Raw genomic sequence first — 20,395 nt, forward strand, 5'->3', positions numbered from 1 at the left:
CAGAATTTTTATGATCCCTCCATTTTTTTTTTTTTAAAGAAAGCAGCCATGCCATTCATGCCAAAGCTTCTCAAACTTATCTTCCTCCTACTTGATCCCTCCTTTTGATGCCTTGTCCACCAAGCCTAACTATATTTGTCAGAGCTCTGCTGTGAGTCTTGGCATATACTTGTAATCATAGCACTTGGGAGACAGAGGCAAGAGGATCAGGAGCTCAAGGACAGTCGCAGCTACCTAGTGAGTTGAGTCCAGCCACAGCTACACAAAACCTTGTCTCAAAAGGGAGAAAAAAAAAACCGAAAGAAGCATCTGCTACATTTGGTGCCTTTGCTCAGTGTCAAACCCAGTGCATATGGATGGGCTAGGGGGTCCTTCTGCTGCTGCGGGTTCTGTTGCTAAGTTACCCCTCTCTGCCAGTCTTTCCCAGACCAAATGCCAGCCTCCACCCTGGATTCCCATTCATCCTTAAGTTTCCTCTACTTACACTGCTTTCCTTAAGTTTCATTTACAAGTCTTGCCTGGGACTATGTCCACTTTGCAGCATGCATTTGCCTGATTGCTCCAGACCTGCTTTCCAGGAAGCCTAAAATTGCTAAATATAGCCATCTTTCATCAGCGTCTCATGTTTTATTGATCCCAGGAATTTAGCAATTACCAGTTTTTATCTCAGTCTGTTTTTCTCTGCCTGCCTCTCAGCATTGCTGTCCTCGTTACAGCGGAGCAGACACCATACCTCATGCCGCAGACAGGGAGTATAATTAAGACAGAAATCAACTTTGATAATATATTTCTAGAGGGTAAATAAGTATGATTTCCAGATTTCCTGCCAGCATGTCATTAGCGATGACGAGACTGAGCATGCTCTCTCTCAGCATTTGTACTTTGTCTGAAGCCACAGTGAATGAGGTGCCCGGCTCTGGAGTCTGGTATCTCCAGCAGTGGAAACAGCTTTCCTGTTCGCAGAGCCTTGGGGTTGCCGTGGCTTTGGGATCAGAATCTAAGGGTGGTGGGGTAACTACTCAGCGATGTATTCTCCCCAGTTTGCAGGGAACTCTGTCCCTGTACAAACTCAGGTTTGGATGAGGTATACTGAGCCACCGGTCACTGCTAGATTAAGAAGTTTTATTGTTGTTGTTGTTTGCCACTGAGCCTCCTTAGAGCTCTTCAACTACCTGAGGTGGCAGCCGGCTGTGTCACAATGAGTCACAGAGGTGGAAGAGATCACTTGTGAAACACCCTCAGTCTCCATCCAGGGCTCTGGCTTACTGTGCACATGACATCCGATGAGGCTGCTTGCTGCTTAACTCCTGGGGCCACACATTCTGAAAGTCTGTAACATTTGGGGAACCTTTCCCAAGATCCGTGGCTCATGGAGAACCATCTATGGCCTCCCAGGAAGGAAGAGGTGCCATAATCACCTTGACTTCCTTGTGACAAGCAACACAAAAATGTCCTTCCCGCAAGCCCCTGATCTGGTGTGTTCAGTTGAATCACACAAACTGGCTCAGTGATTTCACACTATATACAATAAAAGACTCCTATTAAGTCTTTTGTTTGTATGTCCATTGTGTATGTGTGTGTGTGTATGTACGTATGTAAGTACACACATGCCATAGCACTCTGGTTTGTTTGTTCGTTTGTTTGTTTTGTTTTTTCGAGGACAGGGTTTCTCTGCGTAGCCTTGGCTGTCCTGGACTCTCTTTGTAGACCAGGCTGGCCTTGAACTCACAGAGACCCGCCTATCTCTGCCTCCCCTGGGATTACAGGCGTGTGCCGCTGCACCCAGCTTGCCATGGCATGCTTGTAGAAGTCAGAAGGCAACCTGCAGGACTCAGGTCTCTTATTCTACCATGTGGGTTCCAGGGATTGAACCCAGGCTGTAAGACTTGGCAGCAAGCACCTTTTATTCCCAAACCATTTGTCAGCCCCAAGTCTTTATTTTTTCAGTTTGAAATTATCAGGCCATAACAGTGTGGACTTTTCCTTCCTCGGCTTTAAAGAAAGATATTTAGTCCTATGAATAAATAGATAAGCATATTTATGATCAGTAGTATCTGGTAATCTACTCTTATGGTCTGTTCTGTCCACCCACACTCACCTCCTTGTGCATCATACACTCAAGATACTCCTCATCTCTACCTTCCCAGTCCTTCAGAAGCCCCTGTATCCCCTGGGAGCTTCTCTCTCCTTTCCTCAGAGACCCCCGCACCCCTTTTTTCTACTCCACCCCCCACCTTTTCTATATTGGACTCTCTCTCCTCTCATCAGAGACCCCTGCACCCCCCCACCACCACCTGTAAAGACAGTAGACTGCTCTCTCCTCACCCTTTCATTGGTCTTATCTCTGACTCTTCCCTAAGGGCAGGAATATAACAGTAACTCTGCATGTATCTTTTTCCTCTCCAACTGAATTCTTTTTCTTCCTTTTGAAACAAGGTTTCACTACGGAGCCCAGATTGCCCTGGAACTCACTATGCAGCATAAACTGGCCTTGAACTTGGGGTAGTCCTCCTGTCCCAGCTCTGGGATTGAGCCACCAAACTGTTCTTCAGAGACTTGAGAACAAAAATTGTTTTCAAGGTCTGTGTTCCACACAGCTGTTCTTTCGCACAGAATTAATTCATGCTGGCGTTTGTACATTCTTGAAGGAACATGAACTATCAGAATGAGTAATCTCAGGCCGGGGATGAAAGATTGAAGGGGGAAGGAGTGACGTTGGTGCCGTGGCTCCTTGGTGAAGGGCCCTGTGTGGCCTGCAGGACTCTTGGCTTCAGATAGATGGGGCACTGAGGTGAGTGAGGACACAAGGCAGTGTAAGCAGCACTCTTGCAGGAAACTGGCTTTTTGTCTTCCAACAGTGCGTTTCACCTATCCAATTTGTCCTGTGCCTCCAACCAGCATCCAGGTTAAGCAAGGTGACTGCTTTGACCATTCCTGTAACTCCCATAGATGAACTTCACACTATTTATTTAGCATTTGTACCTGCCACATAGTCTGCCCTTTGTCCATTGTGCCCTTTGGTTTTGTTTGTTAATGAGTTTCTGAACCCAGTACTCCGATCTCCGACGTTGCTTCCTGGCCAGCTCCTAGCCAGGTCCTTTGCATGGTCTGGTGACAACAGCTGCCTGATTATACCCACAAGTCCCACATCTTTAGGGGAAGAAAAGGAGGTCAGATCACATGGAGCGTCACTTTCCCAGAAAGGACGTTGGACTCATACCTCACAGTAGTGGGAAAGGGAAGGGAACATGGGCCTTCAAGGTAGAAGGAAGAGTATCTTCCTGGGCTATGGAGTGGCCTGGGCACTGGAGGGAAAAGGCCATAGTGTCAAGACCACAGAGCTGTTGAGAAATGGAGAGGGCAGACAGGGAAGCTACGCTCTCAGGGAAAGCTGTTTGTTTGGAGGCTTGTCTGTGGGGATTACACAGGAGCAGCTGTAAGTGTGACAGAGCTAAGGGTCAGACAGGTAAATTCCAGGATTCCAGATCAGCTCCAGGTAAGGCCAAAGAAATGCTTTGGATTGATGGCTCGGGTAGGGAAGAGGAAGGAGGCAGTTATAAGCCACAGGCAGGCAATGAGACAGGTGGGAGGAGAGCCTGGGATATCGTGACAGCCAGAGTGGAAGGCTTTGGAGATGATGCCAAATCCCACAAAGAGCCAGGGAGGATGCAGCCTGAGTGAAGGCCGTGATCTTGGCCAGAATGACTCAGGAATGTCAAGGATGCGCTTTGATAGTAAGATCAAAAAAGAAACTGGAGATGCTCGTGAGAATTCAAACTTGGGGAAGGAAAAGGGAGGAGTAGAAAACTAAGCTAAGCTGGGTGAAGGCTTTCCCCCAAGACTGTGTAGTTCAGAGGCCTCCAGAAAGGAGGAAGTCTGCAAATTGTGAGGACAGAGGTTCCTGTGAGGCCCACTGGCTCTAGTGGCAGGGTGATTACCTTACAAAGTCTCTATTTCCTTATTTGTGAAGCAGAAAAACTGTAGTTATGTCATAGGCTCAATAAGAGGAGAGAAAGTGTGTGAAGTGATTGCTAGGGTGCCTGCACATGTAAGACTCTGGTAGCCACAGTTACTGTCAGGTAGAGATTGTCCTAGGTGCATTGTTGTCACCCAGGTCAAATGGCAAACGGCATAGTACCCAGTGAGCATGCAAACACAAGGGGAGGAAGGAAGTCCACGGACTTCACCCTTCTCACACAGGATGTGACTGTCCTGCTCTGCCCTGCTAGCAGCTTGAGGGTGGAGTGGGGCCCAGGTCTGATGTCTGAATCCAAAAGGCCCCCAGACACAAAGCAGGTTCTAGAGAGATGGGAGGATTCCCTTTGGGGGAGGGGGGACTGAGCACCCCACGAGACAAGGCCGAGAGGTGATGTTTTTAAGAACCATCTCATCAGCTAGCAGGAACCAAGACAGACAGAACTTGTCAGTGTCTTAGTACCCCATCTTTCAAGGAAGCATGAGGAAAAAATTGAATGTGAGAGCTGTGGTAGGTAGACAGCAGCAGAAAGCAAGAACTCACATCTCTTACAGAAAGAATAAAAAGACAAAGAAACAGAATGGGGAACGGAAGAGAAAAAGTGAGCATCCATCCAAGAAACCTAACATTCAGATAACATGGGTTCCTGAAGAACGAGTGAGTCAGGAGGCTGTAGGGAGGGATTAACCCAGGGCTTACCTCACAGCCAGCCCCTCATGCGTGAAGAGACTTAGACTCTGCTTTAACACAGTTCTCTAGATTCTAGCATTTAGAACATGGTTATCTGTCTGGGTTTGTGGTACTTGCTCGCCCTGCAGACAGAGGGCCCGGTGCCTCGCCTCGGGAACTTCTCACAGGACAGGTTGTTAGCCGTTGGAGGCCATGTTTTTCTGTGCTTTGGGAGAGGGCTGACCTTCAGTCATCCTCAGCAGTGCCCTCTTTCAGCCACACCAAAAGCTTCAGCTGCATCTTCTCCTTCCTTCTGGGTCTCTGCTTGCAGCTCACCCTGCGCCCCCCCAGCAATGAATGAAGTAACTGTTTTCCCAGTCTCCACAGCATGTGTCTTGCTTCCATAGGCTTTTGTATTGATCTTTTTATCTTTAACAACAAGACAAAAAAAAAAAAAAAGAGTCCCATATTCAGCCCACACTGGCCTGCAATTTGCCATGGTCCTGCCTCAGCCTCCCAAGCGCTGAGATCGCAGACATGCACCCCCCCCCAGCTCTCTTCCTCCTCTCTTCCTGGTGTTAGAGGCATTTTCTCCATTGATGTGTTAGCTGCTGAGCAGTCCTTAAACCGTTCAGTCATCTTCTACTTGCACATTTTGTCTTTTTCTTTTTCTTCTTTCCCAGCACTGCAGTGAATCATGCTGCATTTAACCCAGTGTCAGATAAACTCCTAAGAATGGAGTTGTTGGGTCAAGGGGACTACTGTAGAAAAATTTGCCAGTGACTGCCTTCAAGCCTTTCCCACCAGTACTGTGTGAGAGGACTGGTTATGCCCCAAACCCACAGCAGTCAGGTCCCAAGATCCTTGTGGACATTTGCCAAGAGGGCAGCTGAGACATATTCTCTCTGTGTGGTTTTCATTTGTATTTCTTTGAAAAGGGCGTTTTTTTGAAATGCAGTTAAGAGCTTTTTGTGTCCTTTCCTGCTGCTAGCCTCTGGCCATTGCCCTAATGGTCACTGGCCTGTTCTGATCATTTGAGAGAGCTCCAGATAGACCAGGGAAATTAGGCCTGTGTGGTAGGAATTGCAAATATTTGTTCCTGGTTTGCCTTTGGCCTTTCAACTTTATGTGTGGTGTTTGCTGTGCAGAATTTTGTAATATATGCATAGTCAAATTTTTCAATAGCTTCTTTTGTGCCTTGTGGAATTTCTGTTTTCCTTAGAAAGGTAATCCTTTCTAAGAAAGAAATCCTTTGCTGCAGATTATTTAAAAAAAAAATCTGAATTTCTTCTAGCACATGCGTAGTTTTATTTTTATTTTAAAAGGCTTGATCCTTCTGAAATTTATCTTAATGTGAGGTCCAGCCCCAATTTTCTTTTTTTCTAGATGGCTGTCCTCACCTAGCAGCATGTACTGAACAATCCATCTTTACCTCAGTTATTCAGGATTGTCTTTCTCTCATTAGAGTTCCAGTATTTAGGGGCATTCGGTGATTCTTGAGCATGCATCGTCCCCTGCCTGTACCTAAACAGCATGTTTTATAGTGGGGGGGGGGGTGCAAGAATGACCTTTCATTTCCACTTCTTTTTCTTAATTACATTAGCTGCTTGATAGGTCATTTTCCCATATGAGCATGTAATTTTTTTTTTCCCAAATACAAAAGTCCTATTGTTTTGATTGTGCATCTGTTAAGTTTACAGATAATTTAGGGATAAACAACAAGCATGTGATGCAAAAGTTTCCAGTATAGACCCATTTGCCCAAGCCCCTTGAGCCCTGAAGAGCATTAGGAATCTGCCTTCTTAATCTCCATTTCATGATGTAAATTCTCGGAGAACAATAATAGAGTCAGGTTCTGAATGTGGCTTCCTAAAAATCTATATAATTACTGACAAAAGAAGCATAATTTTTATTAAATATCGTAAGAACATGCCTTTTGTTCTTACAATAACTTATCATTCTTTGAGGTTTTTTTTCCTTAAACACTGAAAGAAGGCAACATGTATCAAATGGTGGTGTCAACTGTCAACATTTAATTTTTGCAGTTATCTTTTTAATTTTTTCCCTTCATTTCTATTTGACGTGTATGGGTATTTTGCCTGCATGTGTGTCTGTGCACCATGTGTGTGCAATACCCAAAGATGCCAGGAGGAGACACCAAATCACCGGCACTGGAGCTACATTCAATTGGGAGCCACCGTGTGGGTGCTGGGAATCAAACCTGGGTCATCCAGAAGAGCAACCGGTGCTCTTAGCTGCCAAGACATCTCTCCAGCCCCATCTCAAGATCATCTTTTAACTGAAATGGTGGTAAAAGAGCAGTCTGAGTAGATAACCCAGAAGTTTCATATGGAGATGAACCAGTTGCCCCTACAAGGATACTGGCAGAGGGGATGGGACTTTCTGCTTCTGACCTTCCCCCCCCCCTCCAAAGCCTGGCACGGAGGTGGCACTGAGCTGGGAAACAGCCAAAGGCAATACTGGATTGGACAGAGACTGGACCGCGGTACTTTGTGTATGTCCTCCAGACAGGAGGGAAGTCACTGGAGACATGAGGACACAGCAGAGCTGTTCCCTGTGTCTACCCGTGCCCTGTTCGGCCAGTATCGGCAGGTTAACGTTCTGTTTTGGTTTTAATCTGTAATTTCTCAGTGAAAAGGTTTGCCACGGTGATAATGTTTTTCATGTGAAAGTCTGAGCGCGCTGAATCTGGAGGCCTGTGCTTGGCACTTGGGCAGCCTTGTTCCTGGGTTGGCAAGGCCCTACCCAAGGTTAGGCCTGTTGTCTATGGGCCTGTTTATGGGCCTGTTTACTTGGAGGATGCCTTTTGTCCAGTTGAACCCTGGAGCCTAATAGTGACAACTCCCCTGCCACCATCCTTAGAGCATATAGTCAAAACCCAGAGAGACACATCCAAGAGCGGGGACTGGTGCTCTGTAGCCAACTGGGAATTGCATCTTGTAAGATCAAATGCATTTAATATGTGAATACAATTCCAAGGGTTTGGAAGTTTTTTTGTTTTTTGTTTTTTTGTTTTTTTTGTTTTTTTCTTTGATCTTAGTGCAGAAAAGTATGGATGGTTTCATTTTAAGTGGTTTAATTGTCATTCACAGGCCTCTTCTCCTCAACCTTCCTGCCCATGGCACACATGGGATCCACAGATGTGCCCACTCTGCCCAGCAGCCCCCTCTACCCTGAGCTTAGAAGCCAGTCTCAGGGACAGAAGATGGTTTCCATCTTGCCCACTCCAGCTCCTCCTCTTTTCAGGCAGAAGCAGAATCGGTTCAGGGTTGGAATTTTCCTGTGCTGAATCCAGCAAATCTGGAATAGAACATTTAGCTAGGACGGGGAGGGTATAATGAGCCGCAGCTGCGAAGCATCTGTCTCTGCTGGAGCCATGCTATGTGGAGACCACACGCGCTGATCCTGGGAATGGGTATCTGGGAAGCTGCTTGGAGACAAACGGCCGAGGCATTTGTTCCAAAGCTCAGGATGGATGAGAGCTTCCTCCATCAGCTCTGCCTCCCTGGAGGACTATGGAGCTGTGCCCACAGGGCCTCCTGAAAAGGAAGAGCTTCTGGGCTTGTGTCCCAGGTTGAGGCCCCTGGGGTGGTGGCTCTAAAGACCTAATATTGACCTCCTGGTCAGGCTAGAGGAGAGGAACACGGAGAGGGAGCCTGGGCTCAGGTTCAGCCAGTGTCCTGGGCTTCACATCTGGGGATCTGGGGAGAAGAGGCTCTGGTCTGTCAGAACCTTGTGTCTATGTGTGTGTGTACAGACAGACAAATTCAACTTTGCCACCTCAACAAAGCATTGCTCCTCGGCGTCCCTGGCTGGGCCAGCACTGATTATTAGCTTGGTGCTTTATTTTTACCCATTAAAACAAGAAAAAAATGCTTCCCCAAATCAGAGACCTGCCACATTTCTGGAAGTGCCTGTCTTTCTCTTTATTACTTTCTGGGGTCTCATTATCTTTGGAGAGAGACCCAGTATGATTTTGTTATCATTCTGGCCTCATTTTAGAAATCATCAAATACAAATATTAAAATAATTACAAGGCCCTTGTATTTCTGCAGGGGGGAAACTACACTGCCATTCAGAAGACAGTTGTAGAAAACATAAGACCAAAAAATGGCTTTCTGTTGACTGCATGGGAAAAGCACCGTAGAGAGGTCCCAGCAAACTCAATTATCAGTTTGGAGACACATGATTTCAAAACGCATTCTGACAGTTGATTAATGCTTTGTTGCTAATTTAACTTCTAGTTGGGGGTTAGTGAGCCTTAAGTGTAAACTAACAAGAAAAGCCATGGCTTGAGTCACATTTGTGTGCCCCCTCCCCGAGCTGTAAAACCAGGACATACCGTTGTTCATAACTGGTGGGAAGGGTAAACGCAAAGCATGATTTGCCCAGGCCCTGACAGAATGCAGGCATGTTCCTACTCCACAGAACTCCAAACTCCATCTTGAATGGATAACTCCTTACTGTGGCTGCATGCCACTGTGCCTTTGCCTTCTGCCTCTAAGACGCTAGTGCCCCCATCCCCAGCACTCCTTATGTGCTGAACTTCAGCTCAGGACCTGAAAGGGCAGGCACCGTGCCTTGCTTTCCGCTGCATGCTTTGTCACACCCACATTTGTGAGTTTTCTTGGGCTAATCCATCGTAATCCTGATACTGTCTTTGGCTTTGTCCCAGTTGCTGACAGTGCACTCCTAAATTGGGATTCCACGTGTCACTGACCTTTGGTCACAATATTTACCTCCTCCGGGGACAAATATTTTTCCCAGAGATGGACAAGTTGGTTTCCGTGTACACAGAGCTGAGTGGAAGCCTGCTGAGACAAACATTCTCCCTAGAAACCAAGTGGACATTAGAGCTTGCCTATCATAACAGTCCCAACCAACCCCGGACTGGAACTCTGATTAGTATCCCGGCTCCCACCCAGGAGGGACACCAGCATCCCTGCAGAGTGAGGTTGCCAGGAGAGGACTGAAAAAGCCATGGGGGCTGGTGAGATGGCTCAGTGGTTAAGAGTATTTGCTGCTCTTGCTGAGGACCTGGTTAGGGTCCCCTCATCTACTCCAGCTCTAGGGGAGCCAGCACCCTCTGAGGAAACTAGGCATACATGGTACCCTGACATACATGTAGGCCAAGCATACACAGAAAGTAGAAATAAATACATCTTAAACACGCAAGAAGAAAACAGTAGACACCATAGAGAGCTCTTTCATGATTTCCTCTGCTTTTTGAGTCACTGAAACGTCTCCTGGACTTGAGTTCTGTAGGAGAGGGGAGCCTGTGGGCCAGAGGACAGAGCGACAGAGATGTGTTTGTGAAACTGAACAAAGTCAGGGCCTGTGGTCTCTGGAGACTTCCTGGGAGGCACTGTGGCTACAAATGCTTCCCCTCAGGACCTGCCAGAAGAGCTGCAGTGCTGGCATTGGACAGTCCCAATTCTGAAGAAGATGGCCATCCATTTTGCACGCTGACCTTTCAAATCAAGCTCAAGGGCGGATTCTAGATGAATTCCAGAGGCAGCTGTGAGAGCCTGGGCAGAGAGCTGCAGACATTCAGTCCTCTCTGTACCTAAGGCCTTTGAGTTCCAGCAGGGGGTAAATTAAAGGTGAATTTCTTACTTTTGATTAACATCACAACATTTAGCTATTTCTTGACGTGCTTTCTAGTACACAGCGAGGGGTGCGTTTCACGTACACTGAATGTAAGCAGATTGAAGGCTGAGGCTATCGCTCTGTGCTAGAGCACTTCTCTGGCACGCCTGAGGTTGCATCCCAGACACCACCACACCAGAAGAGTAAGAACACACACAGCTTCTTGTCTGCTGGCCCTTCTGCTGGCTTCTTTTCCAGTTAAAGGAGTATGAGCCCACATTGCAGAAGTCCCCTCCGGCCGTGCCAGGCCCGCACCTCCCCCACAGGGAGAACATCTTGTTGCTCCCTTCAGTTTAAAGACGTGTTTCTGTTTTCATTTGTTTCATTTGTTGCACAACATGATCCCAACCTGAAGCCACAAAGCCATCTGTGCTTAGCCACAGATAGAGCCATCTGTCCGGCACCGGGAAACTGTCTGGGGCTTCACTTGGAGAGAGAGAGTGAGTCTGGGTATGGTAGCATGTACCCCAGCACTAGGGAGGCTGAGGCAGGAGGATCAAGACCCTGTCAGAAGACAGTGGCCTTTCCTTGGGATGTTACTGGGTTATGGTTGATCGGCCCACCTTTTAATTTAATCCCCAAGCTGTAGTTGAACTGTGGTCCCTCCTCAAATGCTGAACAGAAGAATGCTGTTCAGAAGAAATGCTGGGCAGAAGAAAGCCACAGTTAAAGTGGGAGGGAGTCTTAAACTGGATTGGGTCCTGGTAGGGAGGCTGTTGCCTTGTACCTGCCAGAGACCCAGCTCCTGAGCTGAGTATGTCCTTTCTCCACATCATTGCCAGCCCTGGCTCTCTTCCCTCAGTAAGCTGATGTCTGTGGGGAGTAACTACCCGCTAGGATTGTCTGTGTCAAGGAGGAGATAGCCTTACAAAGTCCACAGTGGGAGATGCACGTGCTAGTTTGCTTGTTTGTTGGGGTTTCTGTTGGTGGTCGGTTGTTCTTTGTGTGTGTGTCAGGGGCGGGGGAGGTTGTCGCTCTTGCTGCAGTGCTGGGGAGTAAACCCGGAGCCTTCTGCATGATAGGGAAAGCCTCTGAATTATACCTCAGCCTCACACACCACCTTGATAGTGGGTTTAAGCTAGAGGCTGATGGCCGCACTCACTATGGCAGGCCTCATTTACACTGGTGTTTAACTGCCACTGTTCTTACAGGATGATTAGTGGGATCTTGGAGAGGAAGTATCCCTTTTCCTCCCTCATACCTAGCTACCGTGCGCATAAGCGCCGCACAGTGTCAGGGCCTCAGCTGAACTCTTGAGTTTGACCCTTGCACAGTCCGGCTGTCCAAGCTTTTAACTCGTTGGCCTCAGGGGCCCCGTGGAAAAGCAGGCAGTCCCTCTCACAGAGCTGACATCAGAGTCCAGTGAGATCACGTACAAAAAGGACTTTGAAAACCTGTGAAGGGCTACAGAAAAACAAACAGTTTTACTTAACATGTTCTCTGTTCAAAGAGAAAGGCAAATAAATTCAGGATTACAGAGCCATCAATAGAATCTCAAAATCTCTGGCTTCCTTTGCTAAGGGCCTTTCTTTGTTGAGGCAAATCCTTAATGTGTCTTAAGTCTCTAAGGGAAAGACCCCGAGTTTTGGTCTGGTGACATCATTTCTTTGCTGTTATAAAATTCTGGTGGCTTTTCCTTGGCATGGGTCTTGTTCTTGCAGGTGACTAGAGCATGGTCTTTTCTTCTGTTCCTCTTTGAGAAATAATGATTTTTACTCTTCCCTCGTCTGTGAAGAGAAAGCAGATCCTCAGTGGAGCCTCACGTGGCTGGAGAGGCGGCTCAGTGGTTAAGAGACCTGCCTGCTCTTCCAGAGGACCCAGGTTCCGTTCCTGGCACCCACCTGGCAGCTCACAAGCTTCTAGGTCCAGAGGACCCAATGCCTCTTCCAGTCTCTGCAGGCATCAGACACACACGCGCACATGGTGCACAGACGAACACCCATAATCACAGAATAGAAATAAAGTCAAATAGAGAGGGTCTTGCTACGTTCCTCGGGCTGCCCTCAAACTCCAGCATCTGTTGATGCCTTTGCCACAGCACCCAAATGACTGAGACCAAAGACACTTGCTTTGCACCCAGCTAAGAGTTTTTCTTGAGAAAAATACTGTCTTCACAAGGCCCCAACACTGCACAAAGAACTATAGGACACCAAGGAGTGCTTAGAGAGAAATAGCCCTCCCTAGGGAACAGCACACCAGTTGGTTGTACAACCAGTGGTCAGCTCTGAAAACACGTACACAAGTAACTTTACACAGACTGAGCAGGTTTTATTTAGGGGTGTGTGTGTGGGTGTGTGTGTGTGTGTGTGTGTGTGTGTCAGTGTGTGTGCCTGGGGTTATGTGGGCTGGAGGGAGAGCTCAGAATTTTCCCTTCCAATCTTTCCCATTGGGCAGTTTTGTTCGGAAAGCCAGATGTTGATCTGATAAGGACAGGCTGGTCTAGCTTGTTTCTTAGTGACGAGCCTTTCTTAGCCACAGGCCTCAGTGGACAGAGCAGCAAGCAGATTAGGAAAGGAGGAGACATTATTCCCGCTTTGTTAGAGATTAAACACGACCATATGCTCCAGCTCTTGAGAACAGCTTTCAGCAACATGCATGGCCCCATACAAAGCAGTGTAATCAAACGGCATAAACCATAAAGAAAGCCGAAAGGCTTTACTGTGGGACATGTGGGCCGGGGTGCACCATGTTTTCAGATGGGACAAGTCAGTGCAAAGATGTTTTATACATGTTTTATACGTTTTCAATCAAATCTTCTCAAAGTTTCCTGGGAACTCAACAAGCCGATCATGCAATTTACCTGGAAAATGAAATAGCCTGCCAAGGAAATTTTGCAGAAGAATACTGAAGGCAACCTGAACTTTCATCTCTTAAAATGTCCCATAAGCTGTATTGATTAAAACAGCCGTGCTGGCAAATGAATAGACAAATAGATGACTGAACCCAAACAGAAAATAGAGAAACATATGTAAGTGGGAACTTGACATATATTACAGGTAATAGTAGAAATCAGTCTGGATGGGTAGACCATTTATTTTGCACATTTATTATTGTGCAAGAGCAGTGGCCTCATCCGTTAGGAAGAGATGAATTGTATCTTCACATCACTTAGAGACATAAGTACATTCGAGGGAAATATGTTTCTTAAAAAAAAAAAAAAACTAGAGGAGCAAGAGGAAATATGTATGTTATAAGTGGTAATGGAATCACTCTTCTAAAATACCACACAAAGTCAGGCGTGGTGGTATAACCTGTAATTCCAGAAGCAGGAGGATCTAAGAGTTCAAGGCCACTCTCAACAACAAAGCAAGTTCAAGGCTATACAAGACACTGTCTTAAAAACAAAACCAGGCTAGAAGGAAGGAGAAGCCAAAATATAAAGCTTTAATTTTTAAGATCTACCAAAATTAACCACAGAATATAAAAAGAATATGTAAAAATCAAATTAATCTGTCTTGATCATCATGATGCACACCTATAGTCCTAGCACTCAAGGGCTGAGGCAGGAGGATTGCCAAGTCAAGGCCAGCCTGGACAACATATTGAGAAAACCGTGAACTTAAAATATACAGCATGATAAGGAAAGAATTCTAACATACAAATGATGATGTTTAATAATACAGAGCTAACAAAATATATAAATTAACAGGGAGAAGAGTAAAAATGTAATAGAAAATAAACAACATAAACAGAGTTCACAGAAGCAAAATAATTGGAAATAGTAAAAAATGTGAGTCAGGAAATACAAATTGATTTGATTTGGGGTTTTTGTTTTTTGGGTTTTTGTTTGCGACAGGATTTCTCTGTGTAGCCCTGGCTGTCCTGGAACACACTCTGTAGACCAGGCTGGCCTCCAACTCGCAGAGAGCCGCCTGGCTCTGCCTCCCCTGGTTTTGGGATTACAGACATGCACGACCTTGCCAGGCTGGAAAATACAAATTGAAAGGAGAAACTCTTTTACGCTTCTTTATTTATTTGGGAGCGTGGGTATGTGTGTCATGCCTTAGTGTAAAGGTCAGAAGACACAGGGAGTAGCCATCCTGGAGACTGAACTGAGATCATCAGGTTTGGCAACAAATGCCTTTACCCTCCAAGCCAACTTGCCAGCCCAGAGACATTTTTTAAAAGCATAAATTGGGTCAGCCTTAGACATGTTGAAATGAGGTGCCCATTAAAGTGGCCAGAAAGTAAAAATTTAGTGCCAATTATTGATGAGGGTAAAGAAGTCAAACAAGTGTTTTTGTGTATAATTGCTGTGGATATAAATTGATCCATCCTCTTTGGAAGGCAGTTTGGCATATTGATAGAGCTGAAACTGCACCCATCCTCCCAGGCTCTCCTTGCCCTTCTCCCCTGCTGGGCAGGGTCGGTCAGCCTTCTCAGGGGATGAGCACAAAACCTGCCAGGTCTCTTAAGGGACAGGAGTAGTTCTTCCACTACACTTTGTCTTCCCATCCCAGACTGGCTTTGATCCGAGAGTAACCTTTGGACACAGGAGCAAGTGGGTCCATGGCTTCTATATTTTCAGACAAACTGTCTGTCACATAGGTAGTTAGAATGAGCATGTCCTTCCACAGACCACGTCAGCAGTGGCTCTCCAGTGTTTTTGTGTGCTGCTTAGAAAAACACCACCATAATTTATCCTTGGGCTCCGTATTTCTTCCCTGGCCTGAACCATTCTGAATGCTGTTTTGATTTTTTTTTGCCTGTAATTTTTGGATAAGTTATATGAATATTTTTTTAAATGCACTTAGAAACCCACCACATTGAACCCACTTCAAAAATCACAGCTTTGTAAGTCCTGCTGTGTGTTATTGTGAAGTTAATTAAAAATGGTGTTTGATCAGCAGGTGGTATTGTCATACGATTAAAGATTGTGAGACTTCGGCTGTGCACAGTTGACCCCACGCTGTGATTCTAAGGCAGTTGCTCCCCAACTCCCACCCCCACCACACACATGCATACTTTTCATTCTACTGAGTCTAAGAATGTCACCAAATGCCAGTCAGATGAGAGCTAGAGTCACATTATCATGATACATACTATCTTTTAAAGATACTTTTTAAACCTAAGATTTGCTAAGTGGGCTAGGCATGTTTTCTGTCAAAAAGCAAATTCCCTCTTGCTTAGTGTGGGTCCCTGGACATAGACTCTAAAGTACATGTGGTAGGAGGTGTGCCTGGAAGGAATTTCCTCAGAAATGGAGTCACCAAGGTGCTGGGACAGAGCAGTACCTAGGGGGGAGAAAATTGTCCCAACAACCAACCTGATTGGGAAGCGAGTCCTAAAGACAAGGCCCATTTGGCCAGGAAGGGACTAGGGTGACAAGCTAGGCATCTGGAATAGAGACACTGTTCCCCAGGAGTGTCTGTCTGAGGTGAAATGAGCCACTGGTTTAGTACTGGAGCCTACGGAGAGAGTTAGGAGAGAGTTAGGGAAGCACGGGGTGTAACAAGCCCTAGGCGAAGCTGAGGTCCTCGGCATTGGAGGGCTGCAGTAAGGTTTGTGGGTTGAGAGTCTTTCCATTGGCAAGGTGGACAATTGGACAGTGAAGTGGTTGGGAGACCAAAGCTAGAGGCTGGGAGGCCACGGGAAGGCTATTGCCAAGATTCAGAGGTGACCAGGTATCATGGGATGGAAGATGTGTATGTCATCATGATATACAATATCTGCAAAGAGCCATAAAGTGATTTGGTTGTTGTTTGTTTGTTTGTTTGCCATATTTCCTAAGATTAAATCATGTTCTAAACAAAATTAAAAAGTAGCATATGAAAGTGTACATGTTCTGGCTTTGTTTGTTTTGGTTGGTTTGGTTTTAGAGACAGGGTTTCTCTGTGTAGCCCTGGCTATCCAGAACTCAATCTGTAGACCAAGCTGGCCTTGAGCTCAGAGATCCACCTGCCTCCAGTTCTGGTATTTTCAACCTCAGTATATTTAATTTTTTTATTCATATTGTAAGGAAACTGTTTTCTAATTTTCCTCAGGAGTTTAGTTTCCTGGCGCACCCTTCTCCCTCCGCACAACACAGTGGCAGTCTGAGGGCTTTTGTAACTTAAGTGGCTGAGCCTTAGTATTCAGTTGTCCAACTGACAGGTTGATAAGGCTGCTTTTTGTGGCTATTCTAACCACTCAGCCCTTGTAAGTGCCTTCCTGTCCTTCCCAAATGCAGTCGTTTCTGCAGGGATATTTGCACCTGCTGGCAAGTGACCCCATGTCCAGTCACTTAAACACCCTTCTCTCTCAGCCCCAAAGAAGTGGCTTGTTTGGGGACTCACTTAAAACGGAGCTTCATTCCCTTAACTTCGTGTGTATATAACAGTACTCATACCAAACACAAACAAACAAACAAACAAAAAGAGAAAAAGAGCGTCTAGAACCATCTGGTTCTGAGGGAAATGATAGGTATGAATGAACAAAAAGGTTAAAATAATGGAGTAGCCACAGCAGCTGTGGCAGAAGTGAGTATTTACTGAGCCTGGGTGCCAGGCGAGGACTTTGTATACGTTGGCCCATTTGGGAATAATGAGGCCAACCTTGTCACATGGGATGCATTCAAAAGATATCATTTGCTTTCTTTCCCCTCTGTTATAGCAATAACCCAGGTTGAATTACTTGATGCTTTACATTTGAAACAGTGGTTGTTTCTAAAGCTAATCTGGTATAGGCGGCATTAATGGATGTAGAAGAGGAGCAAATGGTGGCATGGATATGAGGCGGTAAAAATGTTCAGCTCAGTGGCAAAGTACTCACTCAGCATGCCCTGGGCCCGATCCCCTGTGTCACAGAAAGCTAAAGATGAAACAGAATGATAAAAACCTATTGTGTTTATGGTATGTGTGGGTACCTGTGTTCAAGAAATATGGAGGATATTGACCACTCCTCTTTTTCTTCCTCTCCTTTCTCAGATACATTCCACCACTGATCTGGGGGAAAAGTGGACATATCCAGACAGCCTTGTATGGGAAGATGGGGAGGGTGAGGTCACCACACCCTTATGGGCACCGCAAGTTCATTACCATGTCAGACGGAGCCACTTCTACATTCGACCTCTTCGAGCCCCTGGCTGAGCACTGTGTTGGAGGTGAGCTACTTTAGGTCCTGGTGTTGAGCCTCCTAGAGAGAGGGGAACACCCGTCAGTGGGGAGCAGTGTGTCAATGCCTGCCCTACCCATTGTCCTAAATCACCAGGATTATCTCTAACCTGTGCTTGTTAGTCCATACGCAGCAGAAATCGGTAAAAAATCGAGATCCATTTGCAAAGTGCAGAAGCCTGTTTTAAGGGATGGTGGGAAGAGCTCGGAGCCCGGAGCGCGGGTCCCAGTCAGTGTCAGCAACAGTTCTAAGTGCTGTAAAATCTGCTGTTGTCTCCTCAGTCCTCCCCATACCCAGTGAGGTGGGCGATGCTATCTCCCTTTACTGGGGGAAAATGGCGCTCGGAAAAGCAGCGTAGGGTGGGTTTATTTGTTGAACAACGTGGGTGTAAAGGCTCTCAGGTGCCTTGTGCGTAAATCTCCTTGGACAAAAGGGTACATTAAAGCCACATTTACTTTTCATGAGTCAGTGACACCTCATCCGAGAGAGAACTCCTGTTTCCGTTGCTGCTAGGATTTGGCAGTGTGCTTTTCCATCTCTACAGTAAACACTCATTACAAATGCTTCATAATGAAGCCTTCTGAGGAAGTGCAGCTGAGTGCCAGCGTCCTTTTGAATGCAGTCCCTACCATGGTTTTTGCTTATCCAAAGACTCCCAGTTTGTTACAGGAGTGTAGTCGTTATTTATGGGCAGATTCCAGGAAATGTGCGCTAACTCATTGGTTCAGAGTACCTAGAATTGCTGAGTAGCTGCTAACGGGTTCTCTCTGCCTGGAATGCCCTTCCATAGACCCTCACATGGCTACCTCCTCGTCACTCAGGTCTCGGCTGTCACCTCCTCTGATACTGTGGACCCCCTCAGTTACGGTTCCTTTCTCTAGACCCATGGTGCCTCCCGCTTTAGGCTCTCATGGCACCTGCCACTCTGGTTACGTCTGTGTCTGTTTAGGGCCCCTCTGTTTAGGCTCCCCAGAACCCAGGAGAATATGCTCTCAGCGAACAGTCGCAAAAGGAGTGACTAACGGATAAGGAAGGTGCTCACAGTATGTTTATAAATACTGTAGCTGATCTTGTACACGTTTATTCCGCTAATTTCCCTACCATGGTCAAATGTTTCCTTTCTCTTACTGCTAATGCTTTGACTTCTAGCATTTAAGCATACAACGGAAGCATGGTGTGGTGGCCCACACCTGAAATCTAAGTATTCAGGAAGTATACCCTTGAGGTTCAGAAATCGAAGGCCAGACTGGGCCACATGAGACCCTGTCTTAAAGCAACAACAATAACACCGCCACCCAAAAATCACGAAAGTTAGTTTAAGCAGTCTGTTCCTGCTGGTACTTAGGAGGAAGGTTAGAAAGGGCAAAACCAACTCTTCATTTCCTATCCATAACTTTCCATCACTCGGGCTCCCTGCAAAGATCGATGAAGGTGATTATTTCTGTACCCAAGAAATACACCTAAGAAAACGAGCTATTTTACTTCTTTTATGACTTCTTTACTTGACTTCAGGAAGAATACATCTTCATCTTGGCAAAGAGATAAACAGAAACATTTAAAAATGAAAAATAGACTAGGCTAAAAATGAAAAAGGACAGACCAGGCATGGTGTCATATACCTTTAATTCCAGCACTAGGGAGGTAGAGGTATGTCGATCTATGTGAGTTCCAGCCAGGAATACAAAGAGATACCCTTTCTCAAGAGGGAGGAGGAGAGGAAGAAAGAGTGGAAGGAGGGAGAATCACCCAAAATGCAACACCCCAGCACCCTGCTAAAGTCAGTGTTCACACATTCGTGGCTACATAAGGATCTCTTTCTCCACCCTGTAGATGACGTCACCATGGTCATCTGTCCTGGAATTGCCAACCACAGCGAGAAGCAGTACATCCGAACCTTCGTTGACTACGCCCAGAAAAATGGCTACCGGTGCGCAGTGCTAAACCACCTGGGAGCGCTGCCCAACATTGAGCTGACCTCCCCGCGCATGTTCACCTATGGTAAGCATGGGGCGCGGCCCAGTGGAGCCTCCCACCCGCCCCTTTTTCTGTTCTCCCGAAAGCGAGCAGCTCCTCCAACCTCCTGCTTTGTGTCGTAAGTGTTGAATGCGCGAATATCCACGAGCGATGATGGGGCACGCTCATTACGGCCCCCAGCTTGCCCTGGCATTTGTGATGCTCTCTGCCTCGAACGGTGGGCGTGCATCCCAGCTCATAGCGATTCACGGGGGAAGGTCCTTGACTTGTCCAAGAGTGCCGCTGGAGCCAGGGAGAGCACGTTCATAGCTGGACTGACGCCGTTGGCTCCGCCACCCCCACCCCCTGTCCTCCAGATTCTGGCAGACAGGTAAAGGAGTAGTGAGGGGCCTCAGTGTTAGCGGAAAGGAATCTGCACGCTGGCAGCTTGCTGGGGTGTCGGCTTCCTGGAGGACGGGAACAGGCTGTCAGCTTTACACAAATGCTTCTTTAGTAGAAACCCCCTTAGCCAAAGTTCTTACTTCTGAGCTGTTTCTTCTCTTCTGTTTGTTTGTGTAGTGTAGCGCTCGTTTTTAAACTGTTCTATTTGGGTGCTTAGGCCTCCAGCTCCCTCCCAACCTCCCAACCCTAAGTAGGAGGGATAGAGTTTAGTGGGGAAAGGAGTAGCCAGACCCCTTCACTTCTCCCTGCTGTTTAGGGTCAATGGGTCTTTGGGAGATATACCAATCTCCGTCAGCAGCAAACGCAGCCAGTAGTCTCCTCCAAGCCGCTGTGCCCGAAGCCTCTCTCTCCATCTGTCTGCTCCAAACCGCCACACCATCCGTGTCTGGTCTCTTCAAACTGCCGCTTGCCACACGCCAACACCACATGCCATGCTTTCTCCTTCTCTGCTCTCATATTTATATCCTCAGAGCCCTAGAGCTCAAGGAAGGCCGTTACCAGCTGGCAAAAGCCATGCCCTGCACAAGACACTCAGCAGCTGTGGACAAACCAAAGCCCAATTAAAACCCCACA

The 20,395-nt window shown here is 46.7% G+C and overlaps 1 protein-coding gene across 1 annotated transcript in view; it reads left to right on the top strand.

Annotated features, from left to right (window-relative positions):
- Nucleotides 1–20,395, top strand: part of Abhd2 (abhydrolase domain containing 2, acylglycerol lipase) — a 59,770-nt gene that overhangs the window by 9,114 nt on the left and 30,261 nt on the right. Inside the window, exons 2-3 of the mRNA XM_021647045.2 lie at nucleotides 17,221–17,396; nucleotides 19,238–19,405. Coding sequence (XP_021502720.1) covers nucleotides 17,221–17,396; nucleotides 19,238–19,405 — 344 coding nt within the window. The remainder of the gene's footprint in view (nucleotides 1–17,220; nucleotides 17,397–19,237; nucleotides 19,406–20,395) is intronic.

This window comes from Meriones unguiculatus, chromosome 14, assembly GCF_030254825.1.
Source record: "Meriones unguiculatus strain TT.TT164.6M chromosome 14, Bangor_MerUng_6.1, whole genome shotgun sequence".
Lineage (NCBI taxonomy): Eukaryota > Metazoa > Chordata > Mammalia > Rodentia > Muridae > Meriones > Meriones unguiculatus.